This window comes from Dermacentor albipictus, unplaced genomic scaffold (genome assembly GCF_038994185.2).
Source record: "Dermacentor albipictus isolate Rhodes 1998 colony unplaced genomic scaffold, USDA_Dalb.pri_finalv2 scaffold_17, whole genome shotgun sequence".
Lineage (NCBI taxonomy): Eukaryota > Metazoa > Arthropoda > Arachnida > Ixodida > Ixodidae > Dermacentor > Dermacentor albipictus.
In genome coordinates this window covers 481,704-503,631 of record NW_027225571.1, presented here as the reverse complement: position 1 = coordinate 503,631, position 21,928 = coordinate 481,704, and the positions used below count along the sequence as shown (strand labels likewise).

The window sequence follows — 21,928 nt, the reverse complement described above, 5'->3', positions numbered from 1 at the left end:
TAATGTGAGCTCGGTTAAACCGCAGAGATGGCATTCAACTGGAGAAACCTGGTATTTATGACCTGCATATGTGTGGCCATACATAATAGAGAAGTTGTTTTTTAAGGGGGTCCCCGTATAGTGATAAATTAAAAGAAAAGAAATATTAAAAATGGGGGAAGAAAAAAGAAGGAAAACAAAAAGAGGAAGAAAACAGAGGATTTCAACTCGTGACCCTTGGATGTTCACCGGAGATACAACTCGGTCGGTTGGTCCGTCATGGCCCAGGGTACATTGAAGCGCAGTAGCTCCTGTCCAGAGTCTCATACTTACGTGGAAAGAGACTGATGATGTCCGCGATGGATTCCGAATGTTTGGAAGGCATACCTTCCTGAAAAAAATGGTCGCCCGTCGGTGTGAGGGAATTCGAGCGGCTCTAGAGTCCAGAAAAAGCTTAAGCAGGTGCGACCGCGGCACGCTTAGTGTGGGAAGCTAGCCCGAGTAACTATCTCAAGGACTGCTGCTCACGAGAGAGAAATACCTTTGTGTAATTACAATAACCCTAATAAGACTACTTTCGAAAAGTGAATTGCCCAGAGGGCTGTACTACGAGTGCTATGACTGAAAATTATATATATATATATATGTATATATATGTATATATATATATATATATATATATATATATATATATATATATATATATATATATATATGTGTGTGTGTGTGTGTGTGTGTGTGTGTGTGTGTGTGTACCTTCCGTATCGGAGACCGACGGGTGCTGCGCCACCCGCCGCCTCACAAGGTGCTAGAAGGAACCAAGCTGGCACCAACGAGCACCCCACCATGACCTCCCAAGGGCTGACACCGGGTCAGAAACGCCAGCTGGTTTGTACAAGCCAGACTGAATGCAAGCGACAAGACACTGGTGAATCTGAAGACGAGTCAATTATCATCGAGGTCGACAACGTGGCGGACCCTTCAGACCAAGACGTGGAGGAGGGTGGTTTCCGAATTGTGCTCCATCGTAAAGACAGGGCGGAGGGCATTCCAGTGTTAATCACTGCAACATCCGAAAGAGATTATTTAAGGCAAGTAAACCCTATTGTCCTTTATTCTGAGCTTGAAACGATTCTCGGTGGAGCACCAGTGAAGAGCCACTTCACAGCACAGGGAGCATTGCTCTTAGATGTAGAGACAGAAGGACAAGCCAACGTCCTTCTAGAGACCAAGAATATCGGCGGCATAGTCATATCTGCCCGTGTCCCACACAGTTATATGACAAACACGTGCGTTAGAGGAGTCCCTAAATGGTACTCGGATGAAGAGCTGCTCACCTACCTGAGACCTCAGGGAGTATTCCATGCAAGAAGAATCATCCGTCGGGTCCAAACCTCGTCATCTGAATGGGAGTCAAGGCGCACTAATTCGGTGGTTCTCACATTTGCTCCAAATTCTGAACGCCCGGAGAAGATCAACTGTGGTTTCACCAGACACGAGCTTGTCGACTACGTGGAGACACCACCCCGCTGTTTTAAGTGTCAGCGCTTCGGACATATCGCTAAGTACTGTCGTCGGAAACAGAGGTGCAAGTGCTGTGGGGGACCTCATGACTTTAAGACGTGTGCAAGTAAAGACAACTTTTTGTGTGCAAATTGCAGCGGTGACCATCCTGCTAGCTACGGTCGATTTCCTGCGCGGACAGCTGCTCAGCGAAGAAATAAGTTGTTTGTTCTGGGTCCAAAGAGTGCAAGCGCACCATCGAACACGAAGAAGACGTCCAGAGCGCATCAACTAACTGGTTTGGAAACAGAGTACGCATCTCATTTCCCGCGTCTCACACCGATAAACGAAGTTATTGAGCCAACGCAAACGGTCGCAGCCGCTGAGAAACCTGTTCGAAAAGAGTCCAAAAAACGCACCTGTGCGGCCGCAGTAAAGCGACCTCAAGTGCCATTTGGAAACAGTCCGCAGGAAAACGGCCAGCATGTGATACGCGCTTTGTTCACGGCACTACGTTCCCACGTCGCGAAGATGCCTGCTAGTTCACCGAAGGATATGCTGAAAGCAGTGCTGGCTCTTGAGTCAGTAATTCTCTGCTCTACTTCCACATACACTCAATAGCATAATGGCAATTTCTCGCCCACGTGGTCCATTCCATCGTTCAAAAGTGCCCTTAATAATGCAATGGAACTGCGCCGGTATTCCACAGCGTCTTTCTGAACCCAGCCTTTTCCTTCGAGACATACCTATACCAATTCTAGCCCTCTCGGAGGCCGGTCTCACAAAAGGAAGGACGATCCCAGGGTACATCAGACATGGAAATCCGAGTATACCATCATTTGCAAATGGAAGTGCGATGATATACATCAGGCGAGAAATACCTCACGTCACCTTACCAGAGCAAGACCTTTGTTCTACCTTCTTGGAAGTCGCCGCTGTGCAAGTGTGCCTAGGAAAACGAAAACTCAGTGTGGTGTCGGTGTATATAAGTCCGTGCAGGAAGGTCTGCATGGAGGCGTTGATAAAGGACCTTTGCATTCGTTGCCCCTCTCCTAGAATAATCTGCGGCGACTTTAATGCACATCCTTCGCTTTGGGGAGATAAGACTGCAGATTCCCGAGGCAAGGAACTTGTGGCAGCCGCGGATGCTGCTGACTTATTATCGCGAACGATGGCAAACAGACTTTCTTCAGACCACCAGTTTCATGGAGTGCCATAGACCTCGTGATCCATTCTACAGACCTTGTCGTATCGTCAACAACGGTCCCAGACAGGATGGACAGTGACCACTTTCCGATCTTCACCAACATCACCGGATTTCACACTGCTGGGCGACAATTCTGTGCTGTGACACGCTGGGACACATACAGAGGGGCGTTGGATGAATCCCTTGGTGAGCTGTTCGCAAATATGCTGCGGAGCGAAAGAGTGGCTACCTCAATGTTGAAACTGCCAGACCATTTCCCTACTCCTGATTTGAAACTAAAGAACCTCTGCGCAGTGCGTAGGAGAGCGAAGCGAAAACTAATGAGAAAAACGGGAAATCCATCTGCGAAAACTGAGAACAACAGGATAAACGCTGTCATCCGTCGTCACACAAAAAGGTTAAGACGAGTTCAATGGGCTGCTTTCTGTGAGAGTTTATCGGCGTTTACTCCCATGACAAGGATATGGGGAGCAATGAATAGCCTATCCGGAAAGATTCGCCTACACAGGCCATTCGAAGCACTTGCTTTAAAGCAAGGAAAAGACTTGCAAACCCTTGCAGAAGATTTTACAGACGTATACACATCTTGCAGATCAGCATGAGTATCGAACCCTCTGTTGTCTGAAGCATTCCATACCATGGATACACCGTTCGCCTTTCGTGAGTTGCACTTGGCACTTAGCAAATTAAGAAGGCGCTGTGCCGTGGGTCCCGATTCGATCAGCAATGAGATGCTGACAAATCTGCCATATGAACGAAAACGAGCCCTTCTGGACCTATTTAATCACGTCTGGAGCACAGGAGAGATCCCAGAAGCGTGGAAGACAGCATGGGTGGCGCCAGTGCTCAAGTCCGGAAGGGATCCTGTAAACTTCACCTCATATAGGCCAGTATCGCTAACATCATGCGTATGAAAGTTGGTGGAAAGACTAATATGTACGAGGTTAACATGGTGTCTTGAGCAAGAAAATAGACTGCCATCATGTATGACCGGATTTCGTCCACGGTTGAGTGCCCAGGACAATGTCTTGGATCTACTAAGACATATCGAGCACCATCACGTAGACAGCCTTTCCACACTCGCCATATTTATGGACGTTGCCAAGGCGTGCGACTGTGTGCTTCATACAGGCATCATCAACGGACTCCGAGCCATGGGCGTCTCGGGAAATGCTCTTCAAATCGTCCATGAATTTCTCAGTGATCGATGTGTCCAAGTTAAGCTCGGAAGTATAATGAGTGACAAGCGACGAATTTCCCTCGGCGTCCCACAAGTAAGTGTCCTATCTCCCTTGCTTTTTAACGTTGCCATGGCCAGCCTTCCAGATGCCCTGAAAGTAGGTCGGACGGCAGTTAAAATGTCCATCTACGCAGATGACATCTGCATTTGGATCTCGGGGTACCAACACAAACGTTTGGCACGAATAGCTCAGGCCGCAATCGCCACTATCGATCGCCACTTATCGACGCTTGGCCTATCTTTATCAGCAGAAAAATCTGCGTTCATGCTTTTCCCGGGAGTGAGACGCAAGTCAACGCGTTTGACGCTGAATATCAGTTGGCATTCAATACTTCGTGCAACTCATGTTCGATTCCTGGGCGTCACCATCGATAACAAGCTACTATGGCGTGGTGCGGTCGAAAGTGTTGTGGCAGCATCAGTGCAAAGAGTCAACGCACTTCGTCGATTGGCCGGTGTACGTTGGGGAAACAATCCTATATCCATGCTTAAACTGAACGCTGCACTGATAAGCCGCATTCTCTATCAGCTCCTTCTGATATCACCGTCATCGAGTCAATTCGAGCGCTTGGAGGAAGTGCACAGAAAGGGACTTCGCTAGGCGATGGGAGTTCCAACGGCGGCTTCAAACAAGAAAGTCACTAATGAGGCAGAGTCTCTTCTACTCCGCCTCTTGGCATCTCACGCCTTGACCAGCTGGCTTTACGCCTCGGGAGGCAGGCAGTCCTGTGTGGCGATTTCAACGCCCACCACACAGACTGGGGAAGTCGCCGCTGCTTCCGCCGAGGCCGCAGCCTCCGCGACGCCATCAGCAGAGCCGGACTGGTGATCTTGAACAGCGGAGGACCCACCTATGTCCGCCGAGGGGTGAACTCAGCCATCGATATCTCCCTCACCACAGAACAGTGCTCCTACTCCTGGCACACAACTCCGGACACTTGGGGTTCGGACCACTTCCCCATTGTGATCACCACTGTACTTGGAAGGAAGCCAGAGACCAGATGTTTCCACATCATAGACTGGTCTCTGTTTAGGAAGCATTGCAGTGAGGCGACCGATCGCTGTGACTTTCTAGATGCCATCGCGGAGTACGCCCAGGCGGCTACCATTCAGTGCTCTGCGCCACCGGACACCCCTGCCCCGGATCTCCGCCTACTCAATCTCCGCGCCTCCAGGCGCCGCACGGAGCGCAGAGCAATTCGGACAGGGAAGGCAGAGCACTGGACTGAATACAGACGGGTGGATGCTTGCTGTAGAAGACAGGCCCGGCGCAGGAGGAATCAGAGCTGGGTGAGCCTGTGCTCCAGCATCAAGGACCGTTCAAGGGGCCCCCTAGCCTGGCGACTACTCAAGTCACTCACCGGCAAGAGGACGAGCCGTCAACCCGTCCTCGCTGTGGCCATCTCGCTAGGAATCAGCGAAGAGGCCCTTGCGGAACTTCTAGCGGACCAGTTCGCCCCTCCCGTGCCACGGAGTGCAGCGATCTTACCGGCCGGACACCCCCCTGCCCAGCTACCCACCTGTCTACACAGCATCCACCCTGCTTGGACGTACAGCCAGATTGCTGCCCTCTGCCAAGACCCACTTGCCCTGCACGAGCTCCAGGCGGCTCTGAGGAGAGGGAAACGCCACAGCGCACCAGGAGCAGACGGTGCAACGCCACAGATGCTCCGTAACCTGGGCACCAGCGAGCAACAGCGCCTGCTCGAGTGCTTCAATGAGATCTGGCAGTCAGGGCAGGTGCCAGAGGCATGGCGCACAGCCATTGTGGCACCCATCCTTAAGGCCAGAAAACCGGCTAGGGAACTGTCATCCTATCGACAGGTCTCTCTCACCTCCGCTGCCTGCAAGGTGATGGAGGCCATGGCCCTGGCACGAGTGGACTGGGTGGCCCGTGCTCGCGGCTTCCTGGCAGACCAACAGACGGGCTTCCGGTGGCGGCGGTGCACTGTGCACTCCATCGCTCACATGGTGTCCACCCTGGAGGACGCCAAGGCCGGCGGTGACCTCGTGATGCTCTTGCTGATCGACGTACAGGGTGCCTTCGACAGCCTCCCTCACGCAGTTCTCCAGCAGGGCCTGGACCTCCTCGGCATCTGCGGCAACCTGCGGGAGTTCCCCTTGTCGTTCCTGCACAACCGCACCCTCAGGGTACGTGTGGGTCAATCGAAGAGCACCCCCCGTCCCGTCGCTGCAGGCGTGCCACAGGGGTCAGTGGTGAGCCCCTTCCTTTTCAACCTGGCCATGGCACGGTTGCCTGCTGCCCTGCCAATCGACCATTACTTCCCCGTGCAGTCCTCAATATACGCGGGCGACATCGCCCTATGGGAGCGGGGACCACCGCAACACGTCCGCAAGGCACGTGCGGCCCTACAGAGAGCCCTGGATACTGCGGCTACCTACTTGTGCAGCATTGGCCTTACCATCTCGGCCAGGAAGACCGAGGCCTTGCTACTGCACCCCAGAGCATCAGCCCACCGCTCAGCTGCCCGGCTGCGGTTGGAGGGCGTCCAGATCCCATGGAACAAGGCAGTCACCTACCTAGGGCTGCGCATTGACCATCGGCTGAACTGGCTGCCGGCTACCAAGGCACTGTGCGCCCAGGCGCTTTGGGTCCGCAAGGCTATCTCACAGCTCCTTGCCCGTGGACAGGGCTGTACCACCAGCTATTTGAAGCTGCAGTCACTTCACGGCTACTGTATGCCCTCCCTCTCGTGGCACTGCCCCCACCACGCCTGCGGAAACTGGAGCTACAGCATCGGTCAGCAATACGGCTCTGTCTTGGCGTTCCCCGAACCTCACAAGCGGCCGCCACTTTGGCTGAGGCAGGTGCGTTGTCCCTGTCATTACTCTTCCTACAGCAGGGGCTACGACACATTGATCGCCTACACCATGCCGCAGATGGTTAAGCACTCCTGACCCGCCTACGCTCCCGGCCAGCATCACACATGGGACGGCTGTGTGGCCTCTATAAGGAGGTCATAGGGGACACGCCTGCAAACGCTGTACAGCCTCGCCCACCACATCGACCACCAATCCCTATCTCGACGGAGCTGCCAGGTGTCTCGAAGAACCGTTCCCCAACATGTGCCCTACAGCAGACAACAGCCTCTCTCCTTCAAGAGAGACTTGTGGACCACTTTAACATCTTCGTCGATGGATCCGTGATACCGGAGACTGGCTCATCCGCAGCAGCCTGCATTGCACCGGCCCTACGAAAGAGCAAGCTGTGCCGTCTCCCGGGGCACGCAGGTTCTACCGCAGCAGAGTTAGCAGGACTCCACCTTGCTGTGGACCTACTTGCAGAGGAGCTACCAGTGACCCCGACAGCCATCTTCTGTGACTCCAAGGCGGCGATGATCTGCCTGCAGAACCCTGACAGGGCTAGCCTTGGGGTAGCGCTACTCTCCTCAATACTGACGGCCCTTCAGGACGCAGGATGCTCAGTATGTCTGCATTGGCTACCGGCACACGTGGGGATCCCGGGCAATGAAGAGGCGAACACTCTGGAAAAAAGTGCCTATCACTCAAGCATCCACCTCAGCCCTGCTGTAACGGCCGCAGACTTCTCGAGGCACAGGCTGCGCCGGCACATCATCGCCTGCCACCCGGACAAACGGGTATCCCTGGGCCGGCCTCCACGGCCTCTTCCACAGCACGGCCTCCTACGAAGGGATGCCTCGTTGCTGCTCCGACTGCGAGTTGGCTGCTACTGGACGGCAGCCCGCCGGCATCGCCTTGGGAAAGCCACCTCGCCAGCCTGTGCCTCCTGTGGTGAATCAGAAACTCTGGAACACCTCCTGCTGGCCTGCCCTGCTCACCTGCAGCACCGTGGTCGACTTCTGCAAGAGTTCCACCGCCTGGGGCTCCCATGTTCACGACAGGAAGATATCCTCTTCCCCTGTCGTAATCAGCTACCAGCCTTCCTAAGTGTCGTCGAGTACCTCGACTCGTCGGGGCTCTCGGCGAGACTATGGGACATTTCTACAAAGACGGATGGCCTAACGGCCATCCCACCACCTCGAGCTTCCTGATCGGCCACTACTTCGCTTCCATCTCTACGACCCCCTACCTTTCTCCCTCCTATCCTCTCTCTCTCTTTTAACCCCATCCCCACCACCCTGCTGGCGCTGAGCCGTGCTCCCGCATGGGTTGCAGAAAATAGCACTAGCCTTTTCTCCTCCTCCTCAAGAACCACTTCTCACGCCTTGATGACGCAGCTATTAAGGCTGGGCGAGTCACGCGCAGGCACGGCGCTTCTCCGGCGGCTAAGAGCAAGAACTCGCTCACATTTCCATGCGGCGCTCAACACCTTCCGATATTTAGGATTGGAATAGCCTAAACGAAGTCGTATTGACCCGTCATGGTCTTTTTCGGACGTTACCTGCATCCTCAATGTACCCCACCTACCGACGAAACGCACCATTTCAACTGCCGAAGCAAATTATATTGTGCTGGACCACTTGAGCACTGTGTTTCAAAGCCATCTGCAAGTGTACACAGATGGTTCGGTGTGCGCACAAACAGATAGCTGTGCAGCGGCATTCTGCATACCATCCCTTGATGTGTCATGGTCTGGCCGACTGGATCGCGTAGTTTCCTCTACAACAGTAGAAAGCACCGCAATCACCGCGGCTTTGCGGAAACTACGGGCCTTTTCTGCACGAGATGTCGTGGTGCTGACGGATTCCAAGTCAGCATTACAGAGATTACATCGGGGCCTAACTCTAGAGAAATTTACAAGGCAGTCTCTGCAACTGATTGATGACCTAACGAGCAAATGATTTAACATGAGATTTCAGTGGATTCCATCACACGTAGGAATTGATGGAAACGAGGAAGCTGACGCCCTTGCACGCCTATCGCTGACATGTGTGCCAAAAGTGAAAGCTACAAAAGCTTTTCAAAACCCTAAGGGTCCAATCCGCCTTCACGTTAGAGAGATGGACAAGAATCCACACGAATCCTGTGTGACTCATGGATTTACACGCGAACAAGCGACGCTTTTATACCGCATCAGGACCGACTCCGCGTACACCCCAGCTTGGTTATTCAAGACTGGGCTTCGCGCTTCCCCACTCTGTGTTTTCTGTGGTGACATTGGCGACATCGAACATTTCATTTGGCTAAGCCCGCAGTTTGACACAGAAAGAAAAGCGATGGTCGACAACCTAAAAAAGAGCGGTCTTACGCACAGGACCTTTAAAGACGTTGTATTCCTCGGAGGGCCGGAGGGCATGAAGGAAGCGCAACGACTAATAACCTTCCTGCGAGACAGGGGGCTCATGTACACCTTGTGACACACCCCCGATCTCAACTCGAAGGAGGATCAGGCGGAACAATTGCCACCACCACCACCACCTATATATATATATATATAGATATAGGTGGTGGTGGTGGAGGTGATGTTGAAGCAGACGGGGTTAGCCTGGCATGTATAGCCGGCAATTGTTCCGCCTGATCCTCTCTCTCTCTCTCTCTCTCTCTCTCTCTCTCTCTCTCTATATATATATATATATATATATATATATATATATATATATATATATATATATAGATTGTGTGTGTGTGTATTGTAAGCACTATTAACGTACTTCGTCTAATCGATGAAGATGTTCGCTGAAGTCAGACGAAAAGATGACAATACCGTCCAGATAACAGAGGCATGTCTTCCATTTTAGACCAAGTCCGTCGTCTATCACGCGCTAAAATGTGGCAGGAGCGTTACAAAGGCCAAAAGGCATCGCGTTAATTTCATAAAGTTTATCTGGTGTAGCGAATGCGGTCTTTTCTTTGTCAGTCGCGTTCATCGGAATTTGCCGATACCCTGATCGAAGATCAAGGCTGGCGAAATACTCCGCCCCTTGTAGTGTGTCCAAAGCGTCGTCAATTCGAGGTATTGGATATACGTCCTTGCGTGTGATCTTATTGAGCGCTCGACAATCGACGCAAAAGCGAATGGAGCCATCTTTTTTCTTTACCGGAACCACGGGAGAAGCCCATGGGCTAGATGAAGGTCGTATTATCTTCCGCTCAAGCATGTCGGCAACCTGTTGTTCAATGACCTTTCGTTCGGACGGTGATACACGATAGGGGCGTCGTCGTATTATAGCGGAACCACCGGTGTCGATGCGGTGTGTAGCCGCAGGAGTTTGGCTCAACACAGGGGAATAGCTATCGAAGCAGGCTTTGTGCTCTGCAGTCCATTAAGGCTTCGGACTGCGCGGCTGTTAGGTCAGAACCAAGAACGGCTGGAGGAGGGAAAGAATCATCGAAACCTGAGGTTGGTGCTGGCTATGAAAAAGGGCAAAGCGTGACTATAGTGATAGGTTGAGTGTCGGCGAGAGTTGCCACAGTCATCCCTTTGGGTAGCATCACAGGATCTGGGGTCGTGTTGCAAGCAAACAGAAGGGCGCGGCCACGTGAAAACCGGGCGAGACAGGTGGCAATGAGAATTCCGCGAGAAGTACAGCGGGAAGAAGGGGCGACTAGGGCGTCTGCGTCGGCGATCTGACTGGATGTTACGGCTACATCTTCGTGACCAGGACGCAGGACGTAGTCTGCAGCGATGGCCAAGTTCACGCATGAAAGTGAAGAGTCCACAACAGGTTCAAGCTCTGTATCCGTGGTGTGGACAACTTCCTCTCTACATGAAATGACGGCTGAAGCAGAATGTAGGAAGTCCCAACCCAGTATAAGTTCATGGATACACGTTGGAAGGATGATAAACTCGATGTGGTGGCGTATGCCATCGATGAGAACACGAGCAGTACACTGTCCGTCGGGGTGAATGAATGCATTATTAGCACCACGCAAAATAGGTCCAAGATAAGGCGTTTTTACTTTCCGGAGCCGGGAACACAGATCACTCCGAAGAACAGAAACGGCGGCACCGGTATCGATGAGAGCTGACGTGGGAACACCTTCGACAGTCACAGAAAGCATGTTGGCCGGGCGAACAGGAGGAATTTTTGAAGACTGATAGGAAGCAGTTTCCCCTCCAAAAACTGCAACAGTGAGTTTTCCGAGTGCTGGTCGACAAGATTGGAAGTTGGGCGAAGCGGTGATGTAAAGCGCCGCTAAGGCGATGGAGAACGACGTCTGGCCGAACGGGAACTATGAGGCAGATTGGGAGCAGCTGGAGGAGACGGAGAACGCTGTTGGGGTAACGAGTACGATCCGGAATAGTAGGCGTCTGATCGGCGAGTGCGGTCTCTCTCGAAAAGACCTCGAAATGATTAGTGCCGTTCTCCGGTTTCCTCGCCCCGAGCAACAGAAAGATCTACGTAGTTTCCTCGGCTTGGCGGCATATTTTCGCAGATTTATACGCAACTTCGCAGGAATAGCAGCTCCTCTACACAAGCTACTGGTTACCGGTGCCTCTTTCACGTGGACTAGCGACTGCGAGTCGGTTTTTCAAGCTCTTAAGCGGCATCTTACTTCCGGACCAGTGCTTTGCCACTTCGATAATCGAGCCCCCACCATACTCCACACTGACGCAAGCGCACAAGGTATTGGCGCAGTACTTCTGCAACGTAATACAGCCTCTAAAGAGCAAGTCATAGCATATGCCAGCCGAACACTTTCTGCAGCTGAGCGGAACTACACCATTACAGAGCAAGAGTGCCTGGCTATCGTTTGGTCGATTCAGAAATTTCGCCCATACCTTTACGGCCGCCACTTCACCATCGTCACCGACCATCATGCTCTGTGTTGGCTGTCATCAATGAAAAACATGTGAGCACGCTTAGGACGCTGGATACTCCGCTTGCAGGAATATGACTTTACTATCACGTACAAGTCTTGAAAAAGTCATCATGATGCAGACGCATTGTCTCGTTGCCCACACCCGCTCTCTCCCGGTAACGCGCCGTCATCTTCCCCACCAAGTCATTCCGATGCTACGCCTGCCTCACACCAGCTCTCAATAACGCCCCTGGACCAAGTTACGCTTTCATCACGCTCTGATTTCGTCTCGCTTCAGCGGGCCGACCCCTACTGTCGAGCTCTCATGGATCGCCTTAGTGGGTTCGCCGAACCACCCAACAGCCGCTTGCGACGCCAACTTCGACAATTCCGCCTTCAAGGTGGCGTGCTACACCGCGACGTTTACCACCCAACAGGTCACCGGTGGGTCCCATTTTTACCTCGCTGCCTTCGCTTGCGGGTATTAGAGGCACTTCACGACGACGTATCGGCTGGCCTCTTAGGCTTCCACAAGACTTACGACCGCATAAAGACCCGCTGCTTCTGGCCTGGCCTATCCACAACGGTGGCCAATTACATTGCCTCCTGTGTGTCATGTCAGCAAGGTAAACGCTCGACATCCCCTCCTGCCGGTTTACTACAACCTCTCCCTTGCCCGGACGCACCTTTTGAATTTTTTGGTATTGATTTATATGGTCCCTTGCCGTTGACACCCTCCGGTCACCGTTGGATTGTCACTTCGGTCGACCGCTTAACAAGATATGCCGAGACTGCCCCTCTGCGATCTGGTACCGCTTCTGAGGTCGCCGACTTTTTCTTGCGCTCCATCGTCTTGCGCCACGGGGCTCCTCGCGCTCTTCTCAGTGACTGTGGAAAGGCGTTCATTTCACAAGTTCTCGAGGAAGTTCTTCGGGCCACTAACACCGTCCACAAATCTACTTCTACCTATCATCCGCAAACGAATGGCCTTACTGAGCGCTTCCACCGTACGCTGTCTGACATGACTTCCATGTACATCCGTCCTGACCACACTGACTGGGATAAAATTCTTCCTTTTGTGACATTCGCATATAATACTGCTATTCAACGGACTACCGGCTAGAGCCCTTTCTTCCTTGTGTATGGACGATCTCCTTCCATCATATTCGACAGAGAACTCTTTTTCGCACCTTCTTCGCCTAACGCGTCGCTTCCAGAAGATTTTGCTGTCGGAGTTGCACATTGCCGTCCAATCGCCCGGCAAAGCACAGAAGCTACCCAAGCTGAGCGCAAGCGTTACTACGACAACCAACGCCGTGACCTACGTTTTCACCCGGGAGACCAAGTCCTTCTTTGGACTCCAGTCCGCACTCCAGGCCTCTGTGAGAAGTTCCTTCCACGCTACATTGGCCCATACACCGTTGTGCAGCAAACATCTCCAGTGAACTTTCTCGTCCGCCCAGTACACTCCGTCACTGACCGGCGCCGCCAGAATGCCGAAATTGTTCACGTCTCGCGGATGAAGCCCTTCATTCCCCGTTTAGATAATCTCTAATCTCCGGCCAGGCTGGCCGCTTCCATGACGGGGGGAAGTTAGTGTAAGCACTATTCACGTACTTTGTCATTTTCATTTGTACATAGCCATCATCATCTTTCCGGTTCTTCTACTTTTTCGCGCGTGAGCTGGGGCGTTGCCCTTTTTGGAATAAACAGCGCTGGTCAACTTGATCGGTCTCGGTATTACAATATATATATATATATATATATATATATATATATATATATATATATATATATATATATATATATATATATATATATATATATAGGTATATATATTTGTAGGTATCGTGTTTTTTCTGCAACACAGAATTTATGTGGTTCTCTTTGTATCCACGATGTTAAACTTATTTTTTGGAGTTGGATGGAGAGCTTGAGGCCAGCTTCCCCTCCGCCTCCGGTCGCCCCCGTATCGAACTGTCTCCAGCCTCGGTCCGCGCATTCCTGTTCACGCGCCGTGATGCGGACGTAAGCTGGCCAGGGTACTTCAACCACGGCAGACGATAAACAAAAACGCCTGCGACGTAAAAAGACAAATGTGGTTTTTCATTTACAAGTGCTACAAGAGAGAAAGTTAAATGGGGGTAAACATTCGCACCTCTCTAGCAAGTTCACTTTACCATTTGGCGCAGATGTATACAGTCGGCGGCATAAGTTTACCGGCCGCAGAAGCTGTTTAAACCAAGCAATGTGGGAACGCAGCCTGCAAAAGTATGTTGTTCGCACATACGTGTACATGCTGGAAATCCAAAAGATTGGCTGTGTGACCAGGGTGCTAAATTATACTTTATTAACAGACCTCATGATCCGTAACTATTCCAGTGTATATTCTGCAAAAGCATTTTGCGTTTTCTTATTCATACTGTCGCCATGCGTGTTCATGAACTGATGGACAAAAAAACAACTATTTAACCGTGAGAAAGCGCAACTGGTTCAAACTTTGTTTTCTTCTTCTAGTTGTTTTTCTTCCTAAGAGAGTTTAACTTCACGAAGTGTTTGAACCGAATTAACTAGAATTTCGGCCCGACATCCTGCTTATTAGTGGACGTTAAAGAACGTCAGGGGGTCGAAATTAATTGAGTCTCCACTAAAACGTCTACCTCTTTCTCTTCGCTTCCTCTTCCTTTCCCTTCCTTTTCTTTTTGCCATACAGTGTTTGGGATTTGTAATATGCCGTAAAAATATATATCTAATCTTCATTTAGTGTTTGCTAAAGCTTCGCTGCGACAGACCCCCCGCCATGGTTGCTTAGTGACTATGGTGTTGGGCTGCTGAGCACAAGGTCGAAGGATCTAATCCCGGTGCCCACAATTCGATGGGGGTGAAAGCACCCGTGTACTTAGATTCAGGTGCACGTTAAAGAACCCCAGGTGGTCGAAATTTCATCCACTACGGTGTGCTCATAACCAGAAAGTAGTTTTGGCACCTAAAACTCCGTAATTTAATTTTTTTTTACTACGACACATCAAATGCTAGGGTGCGAAAAAAATGAGCTGCAAGAATTTTGCCCATTCTGCTCACACATAAACAACAGAAAAATCTATTCAACATGAACTTCTACCACGCAGTGCAGCACACAAGTGTCTGTATGCGCATGTTATGTTATGGCTATGAGATATCCTCGCTACCGCATTTTTTTAGTGAAAATAAAACAAGGGGCTCAAATGACTAAACCCACAATATTTTGCTACAAGTTGTGCATTCGAGTCTCTAGTAGCTTCTCATGGCGTTTGCTAACTCAGAAACATTTGCATATTAAAATAGTTTAACAACGCTGAGAGAATTACGCTTCGGTCATAGAAAGTTGTAGACAGCATTGAGAGAATCACGGCTTAAGAGGCCATCGCCAGTGTCATGTTGATTATGTCGGTTCTAATCAGATCACCGGAGTTAAGAAGCATTATGCCAAAGCTGACATCCTGGAAGAGAGACAACCTGGGAGCACCGAATGCTGATAGCTTCATTACTGCCACAGATTATTAAGGTGTCTGCATTCAGGATGTCCACTGAAGGCGAAATTCCTCAACCCTTAATAACCAATTTTAAACGCGAATGAAATGCTTCTGAGGGAAAGGTTTGCGCAGAGATATTTTTTGGAGGGGGGGGGCGAACAGAAGTAGGTTCAATAACAAAAAGAAAGACCTAACAAACCGGGCTTCCGCACTTCTTTTCCTGTTTCGTTTTCTTCGTTTAAAGAGAAATGAATGGCACGAAAGCTGGCCTCAAGAAATCAGAGGACTCGGATTTGATTCGAGAAGTAATTTATGTTAGTGCTTAAGTTTCACCCGATAGAATGCACTCGCATCAGATACACAGCTGGTAATCAACTGGTAACAAATAAATTCTTGACCTTTCTTTGTACCGCGAATATTTGGCTTTTTGATGCCGCTGATGCAGTGGCACAAAGCTCATCCCTAACACACTAATACATCGTTACCTTTTTTTTCTTTATTTTTCAGGTTTCATGCGTGACAGCAGTGGAACCTACGCGACGCTCCTTATGTGTCTAGCTGGCATCAACGTCTTCCAACTCGTGGTCTGGTTCATTTACGCATCCGTGACTAAGTGTTACTCGAGATGACGTGGAAGCGGAAAGCCGTGGCTCGGGAACCGTTTGGCGGCTTCGAGAATGGTGGGAAAATCGCAAGCAAAGTTGTTTCATGAAAAGCCCCAGGTCATCCAACGGTAGCACTTCACACTGCGCCCACTTGTCTCGTAATAAACACCCGCTACCTGAGGAACTTGTGGTTTTAAAATGTCTAACAACGTTTCTATTTGAACGATCATTACACAATAGGTAGCAGCCGGCTAGTGGCTCGCCCTCATCCTTTATTAATGTACGTGACGCCACTGTACGTATAGGAAGCCCTAGCAATGGAATATCCGAACCATGCACAGCTAAGTATATTATCCGATCACATTCCAAGCTTCCATTGTCCATATATACAGAGAGAGAGAGAGAGCGAGCGAGCGTGTGTGTGTGCGTGCGTGCGCGCGCTGCTTTGAACACCTCTACTTTTTTAAAGAAAGCCTACGAAATTCACTCAAATTACGTCACTGTATAGGCACCGGGCGCGGGATAAAATTGGACCGGTCGCGACTTCATGCAGCCACGCCACGACTGTAATGGCATGTGACGGCCAGGCCAAGCTGAGCAGGCGCTGCCCCCAGCGGCACTCATTTAATATGTTCCGTCGTTTTGTCTGTTTCCACTGACGAAATTCTACGTCAAAAGAAACCTGAGCAAACATGTTGCGTTTTTAGGTGCACGAACAGTTACTGAAACATGACTGAAGCTGGCCAGGCCGTTCATTTCAATCGGTTTTCATGGCGGCTCACCAGACGGAACAGCGGAAAGAGCAGTTACGCGCGGCCTGTACGCAACCGCACGTAGTCCTCAGCTATTGAAACGCGTTAACGGAGGCGCATGGTCGCCGGCGCTTCTTGCACCGACTGTAAGCGCTGGACACACCGAGCTGATCTATCGTGTTATACAGTGAAAGCGAGAACCTCTGTGATGCATTGCGACTTCATTCGGTCTCACGGCGATCACCTATACAGATAAATAAAAAAGGCGGTGGCGGCCGCCCACCCCGAGTATTGCGTTTCAATCGCTGACCACTCTACGTTTCTGAGGCTGATTTGCAATGGAATAGTACTTCTAACATTAGTAAATCAGCCGTTCATACGCAGGAGCTTCGTGTCCCATGAGATTTGCCTGTCTTCGTCTCCGCAGCTGTAATGGCTCCGGAGCTTGGGCTTTCCGTAGGCGAACACTCAGATTTGTAGTCGCCATTTTGTCGTCTTATCGGTGCATCAGTCTTCCTTTTAGGGTATATTTTCCTCCTTCGCGCTCCTCAACTCTGGTTGCACTCGGCACATGACTGTTAGCTGTTCATCGACAGCGATCACAAACTCACCGGTCTGGTCACACTTGCCGCCACCGACGGCTCTTGTCGCGGTAAATTGCAAAATAAAAATACAATTGCAAAAATAAATACAATTACAACGGGCAGAAAAGTGGAACTTACCGACGCATGTGCGATCGGCGAAGAAGCTCAACAAACAAAAAAAAAGGAAAACCTACATCTACTTTTTTTTGTCCATGATTTTAGAGTGCAGCTCTTAGGCGCCCGTTCCTGCGTCGATCATCGGCGTCGGCCTAACCGAACGAACGAGCAGCACAGCGAAGAATGAATATAGCATTGATTTTATTGACAGGAAAAACACAGCGGTCGACCTGAGCTAGTGCTCTAGTCTGCTACTCTGCGCTGGGGAAGAGGGAAGGGGAGTGAAAGTACTGGGATGGATGACGATGAAAAGAGAAGTGGTCAGTGCTTATGTATATGAGACAGTCGCCTTGCAAGAGCCGCATGAAAGCGAACACTGAGCGCAGCGGAGCAAGAAAGAGGGCGATAGCAGAGCGAACGTCAGGAATAAGCGGAGAAGGAGGGTGCAGCGAAACCATGAGGGAATAGCAGGGAAGAGCGAAAGCGTGACAAGAAAAGAGTCGTACCGCGCAAGACGGGCTGCTTGGTGAGGACCGCTACCAGATAACGCCAGAGTAGCGCGCCGTCGTCTGTTTATCAAGAGTGCGTTCACCGACACCATATATACGGAAACAAAGCACTGCATAAGCGCAGGTCTGTATGCGCCGGCTGCTGTGAATCGCACCCACGCGTTACCCACTCGCTGCCTTTCGCGATCTTCCGATTGGCGAGGCAGTCGCGCCACACTTCGCTGCGTTTGCAATGTGCCGCAAGAGACATATCTTCCGCGGCAGCCAATATATCCCGAAATATAAACACATGTAGATTTCCCATTACGGAGCATCATAATCGATGTTAATATTTTTATTCCAGAAAGAAATGGTACAACCAAAGGCTGAACGCGAAGATGGTACAATGTCTCGGGTCTTCGTAGCATTCCGCTACGAGGAAAGGGCTGGGGAATGAGAGCCGACCCCGAAGGCGGGCTGCACTTTAGCACAGCGTCCCAAAGCGTTAGATGCCACTAGGCGAGAATGGCATAGAATGGTAAAAACTGACCCGCTTCTGCTCGTGGCTTAATGGAAAAAGCTGTTAATTCTAGCGGCCGAATGGAAGCTAGAGCGCACACAAGTGGTCCAGCGCGTGCTATATAGGACACGACGTATGCGTGCTAATCGTCTCAAGCTTTCTAGTGGCGTTCATTGTATAGGTGCTCGACAGCAGTTCACGACGGTATGAGGAAGCATGCGCGCAATTTCAACAGTCGCACCGTTTTGCCTGAGTCGTCACAGGTGCGATCTAACCAAATAGGAACAAGCATTTGGTCGCGTCGTCTTTGAGTGCATCGGCATATTTTTGAACTCTGGGTACAATTTAGTGAAACATCGCTTGTATGGAAGTGGCGTGGGGGGAACCCAATGCCATAGGAGCCGATTTAGCGCACGCCCAAGCCTCCTAGTTTTCGCTCATAACCTTTACTGTTGTTCTGGCAATCTTTGTAGTCTTCGAACGAATATTTCGTCACATTATGACTAGCCGGAAAATAACAACAATCCTCGTGAAATGCTTCGAAGGCAGAAAAAGCCTTTTAGCTTGACATATCCAACGTGGAGCCCTTAATGAGCACAAACGCGATGTAGAAGGTGTGAAGTTGTTGTGGTACTTGCAGGCACCCAAGTTGACATCGAAAAAAGGATCATTGAAGAGCGTCAGGTGCCCGCTGGCCCCCAGTGGCACAGTGGCATACACCCAGTGGAATGTATTTCACATATTTTTCATACGTCGATGGTGAATTTTTTTTTCAAGCTCTTCCCCTGTTTACATATTTAGGTGCGCGACAATGGTAACATGAACAGCAAAATAACATCTGGAATACAAACGCTGAAGCTCCACTTGTTAGCTTACCACGGTGAGCTCTGTTGGCGGGGTGCATTTGGATGGTAACGTGCACTCGTTTTCTAATTTATATATTACCTGGTGCCAGTGTGGGGCCTGCCTCATGCAAGTGGCGACCTTTCCCAAAAGCAGACATACGATAATGCGTTTTCCTCTGCATCAGGCTTTAAAACCTGCAGTGCGAAATAACTGCAAGCACCGTGAACGTCTTCCTCACGTCGTCTGCCTCACGTGCCAGTGCTGTGACTTCTGCCGCTCACCCGCCTTGGTTTCTCAGTGGCTATGGTGTTGGGCTGCTGAGCACGAGGTAGCGGGATCCAATCCCGGCCACGGCGGCCGCATGTCAATAGGGGCTAAATACCAAAACACCCGTGTATTTAGATGCACGTTAAAGAACCTCAGGTGGCCGAAATTTCCGGAGTCCTCCACTACGGCGTACATTATAATCAGAAAGTGGTTTTGGCACGTAAAACCCCATAATTCTTTTTCCGCCGCTCGCGGCGCTGTTCGCCAGCACGTTGCTGACGCGCCGGGCCACTGGCGCCCTACGACGCCCACCCGGTGCCTATATAAATTACTACAGATGAATTAATATTGCTACGGAATAGTATTACCGATGACGAAGAGGCGAGCAGTGAGAAGACGACGACAACGATTGGAGGCTAGCGCGGGCTGTTGCCTCTTGGCCAAGTGCGGCGTATTACGTTGTAAATATACTTGTATATAGCTTTTCATTTGCGTCTTCTTACGTAACATATCTGGTGGAGGTGGACGTTCCCTGTACCTCGTCACGGAGCTTCGCAGTGGACGGTACGTCGCGCCTAGCTTCATGGCTCCCGGCGATGACAATTCGACTCAGCCGCCTCCGACCCCTCCTGCCACTTCGACGACCTACATCTCTCTCCCTGCTTCTCGTGATCCTGGCGTATTCTCGGGCAAAGATGGGGACGACGTCGACGACTGGATCAGCCTGTACGAACACGTCAGCCGCAATAACCGGTGGGACCCTACTATCATGCTCGCCAACGTAGTCTTTTACCTCGGTGGCACACCTCGAGTTTGGTTTCGGACGCACGAAGAGGAGCTCACCAGTTGGGATTCGTTCAAGCAAAAGCTCCGAGACTTGTTCGGCAACCCCTACGGTCACAAACTTGCCGCGCAGAAGGCGCTTTCCGGCCGTGTGCAGACGTCAACAGAGCCCTATGTCACGTACATTCAGGACGTCCTGGCTCTGTGCCGCAAAGTTGATGCACACATGCCTGAGTCAGACAAGGTATCCCACATCCTCAAAGGCATTGCCGATGACGCCTTCAACTTGCTCGTGTTCAACAACGTCGCGACGGTGGATGCTGTTATCAAAGAGTGCCGCCGCCTGGAACTCGCTAAAAGCAGACGTATCGATCAGCAGTTTGCCCGTTTTCCCAACACCCCAGCGACTTCTTCCTGTGCCGACGCTCCTCGTCCCAACAACACCGGCGATATTACCAAGATCGTTCGGCGTGAGATTGAGGCCGCCTATCCGGCTGCCTTCGACTCCAGCCCCACCAACGCACCGGCAGTCACGGTTTCCCTGATCCAGGCAGTTGTCCGCCAGGAGTTCGAAAACATGGGCCTTCACACCATCTGCTCGGCCCATCACCCTGATACCCATCCGGCTTCTTCGATTCCGCCCCGTCCCGCATCGTCTTACCCACCACGTTTCCGCAACCCAGCTGAATGGCGCACTGCTGACGACAAGCCCATTTGTTTTCACTGCCGTCGCATCGGGCACATTTCTCGGCACTGTCGAAGTCGCTGGACTTCCCCGACCCGGTCTGCTTATACTGCCTATTCTCGCCCCTCGGGTGGCCCTTCTCGTCCTTATGCCGCACGCTCCGATAATGCCGCCACTGACTCTCCTGCGCCGAACCGCCCCTATTCTCGTTCACCTTCGCTCCAAGGACGACAATCTCGCTCTCCCCAGCCCAGTCGCTCCTTTTCGCCGACTCCCTTCGGACGCCGCTCCCAGCCGGAAAACTGAATGATGCAGCGCCTCGAGGTGACGCTGCATTGCTCCCTACGCCGCCAAATCCTCCACTGACGTTGCCCACTCATCTGAACCTTCTTGACGTGCAAGTCGACGGTGTTCCTGTATCTGCTCTTATAGACACTGGGGCGCATTTGTCGGTAATGAGCGCGGACTTTCGTACCCGCCTGAAAAAAATAATCACGCCCGCCACGACGCTTGTTGTCCGTGTCGCCAATGGCGGAACAGCCCCCGTAATTGGTATGTGTGCCGCCCGCGTCTCCTTCGCCGATCGCTCAACAGTCGTGCTATTCACGGTCATCGCCCACTGTCCCCATGACATCATCCTCGGCTTAGACTTCCTCTCCGCACATTCTGCTCTAATTGATTGTTCCGCCAGTACTCTCCGCCTTGACCTGCCTCTTCTGGATCCCGCTGAACCACACCCCAGTCGCCTCAGTTCCGTCGACTTTGTTCGCTTGCCACCTACGGCACTGACTTACGTTGACCTAGTGTCATCCCCACCAGTGCCCGACGGTCAATATATCGCGGCTCCTATAGAAGACGTCCTCCTTACACACGGGATCATGGTACCTCATACCGTTTTATCTATTACGGCTAATTGCGTCTGCCTGCCAGTGGTCAATTTTGACTTGACGACACAAGTGCTGCCACGCGGGATGTCTCTGGCCCAGCTTTGCTCATTCGAAGATCACTCAATAGCATCTATTGAGGTAGACAGCCATTCAGCCGATCCTTCTCTACCATCTCAGTCGACAACTTGCACCATCGCCGACTTACAGAAAATGATTGCGCCCGACATGCCGTCCGAGCACGCTCGTGAGCTCTACCGCGTTCTGTTT

General features: G+C 51.2%; 1 protein-coding gene across 1 annotated transcript in view; it reads left to right on the top strand.

Annotated features, from left to right (window-relative positions):
• LOC139051963 (uncharacterized) overlaps positions 1–15,931 on the top strand; it is a 45,916-nt gene extending 29,985 nt beyond the window's left edge. The window contains exon 6 of the mRNA XM_070529021.1: positions 15,635–15,931. Coding sequence (XP_070385122.1) covers positions 15,635–15,756 — 122 coding nt within the window. The 3' untranslated portion in view covers positions 15,757–15,931. The remainder of the gene's footprint in view (positions 1–15,634) is intronic.
• The last annotated feature ends 5,997 nt before the right edge of the window (positions 15,932–21,928 follow it).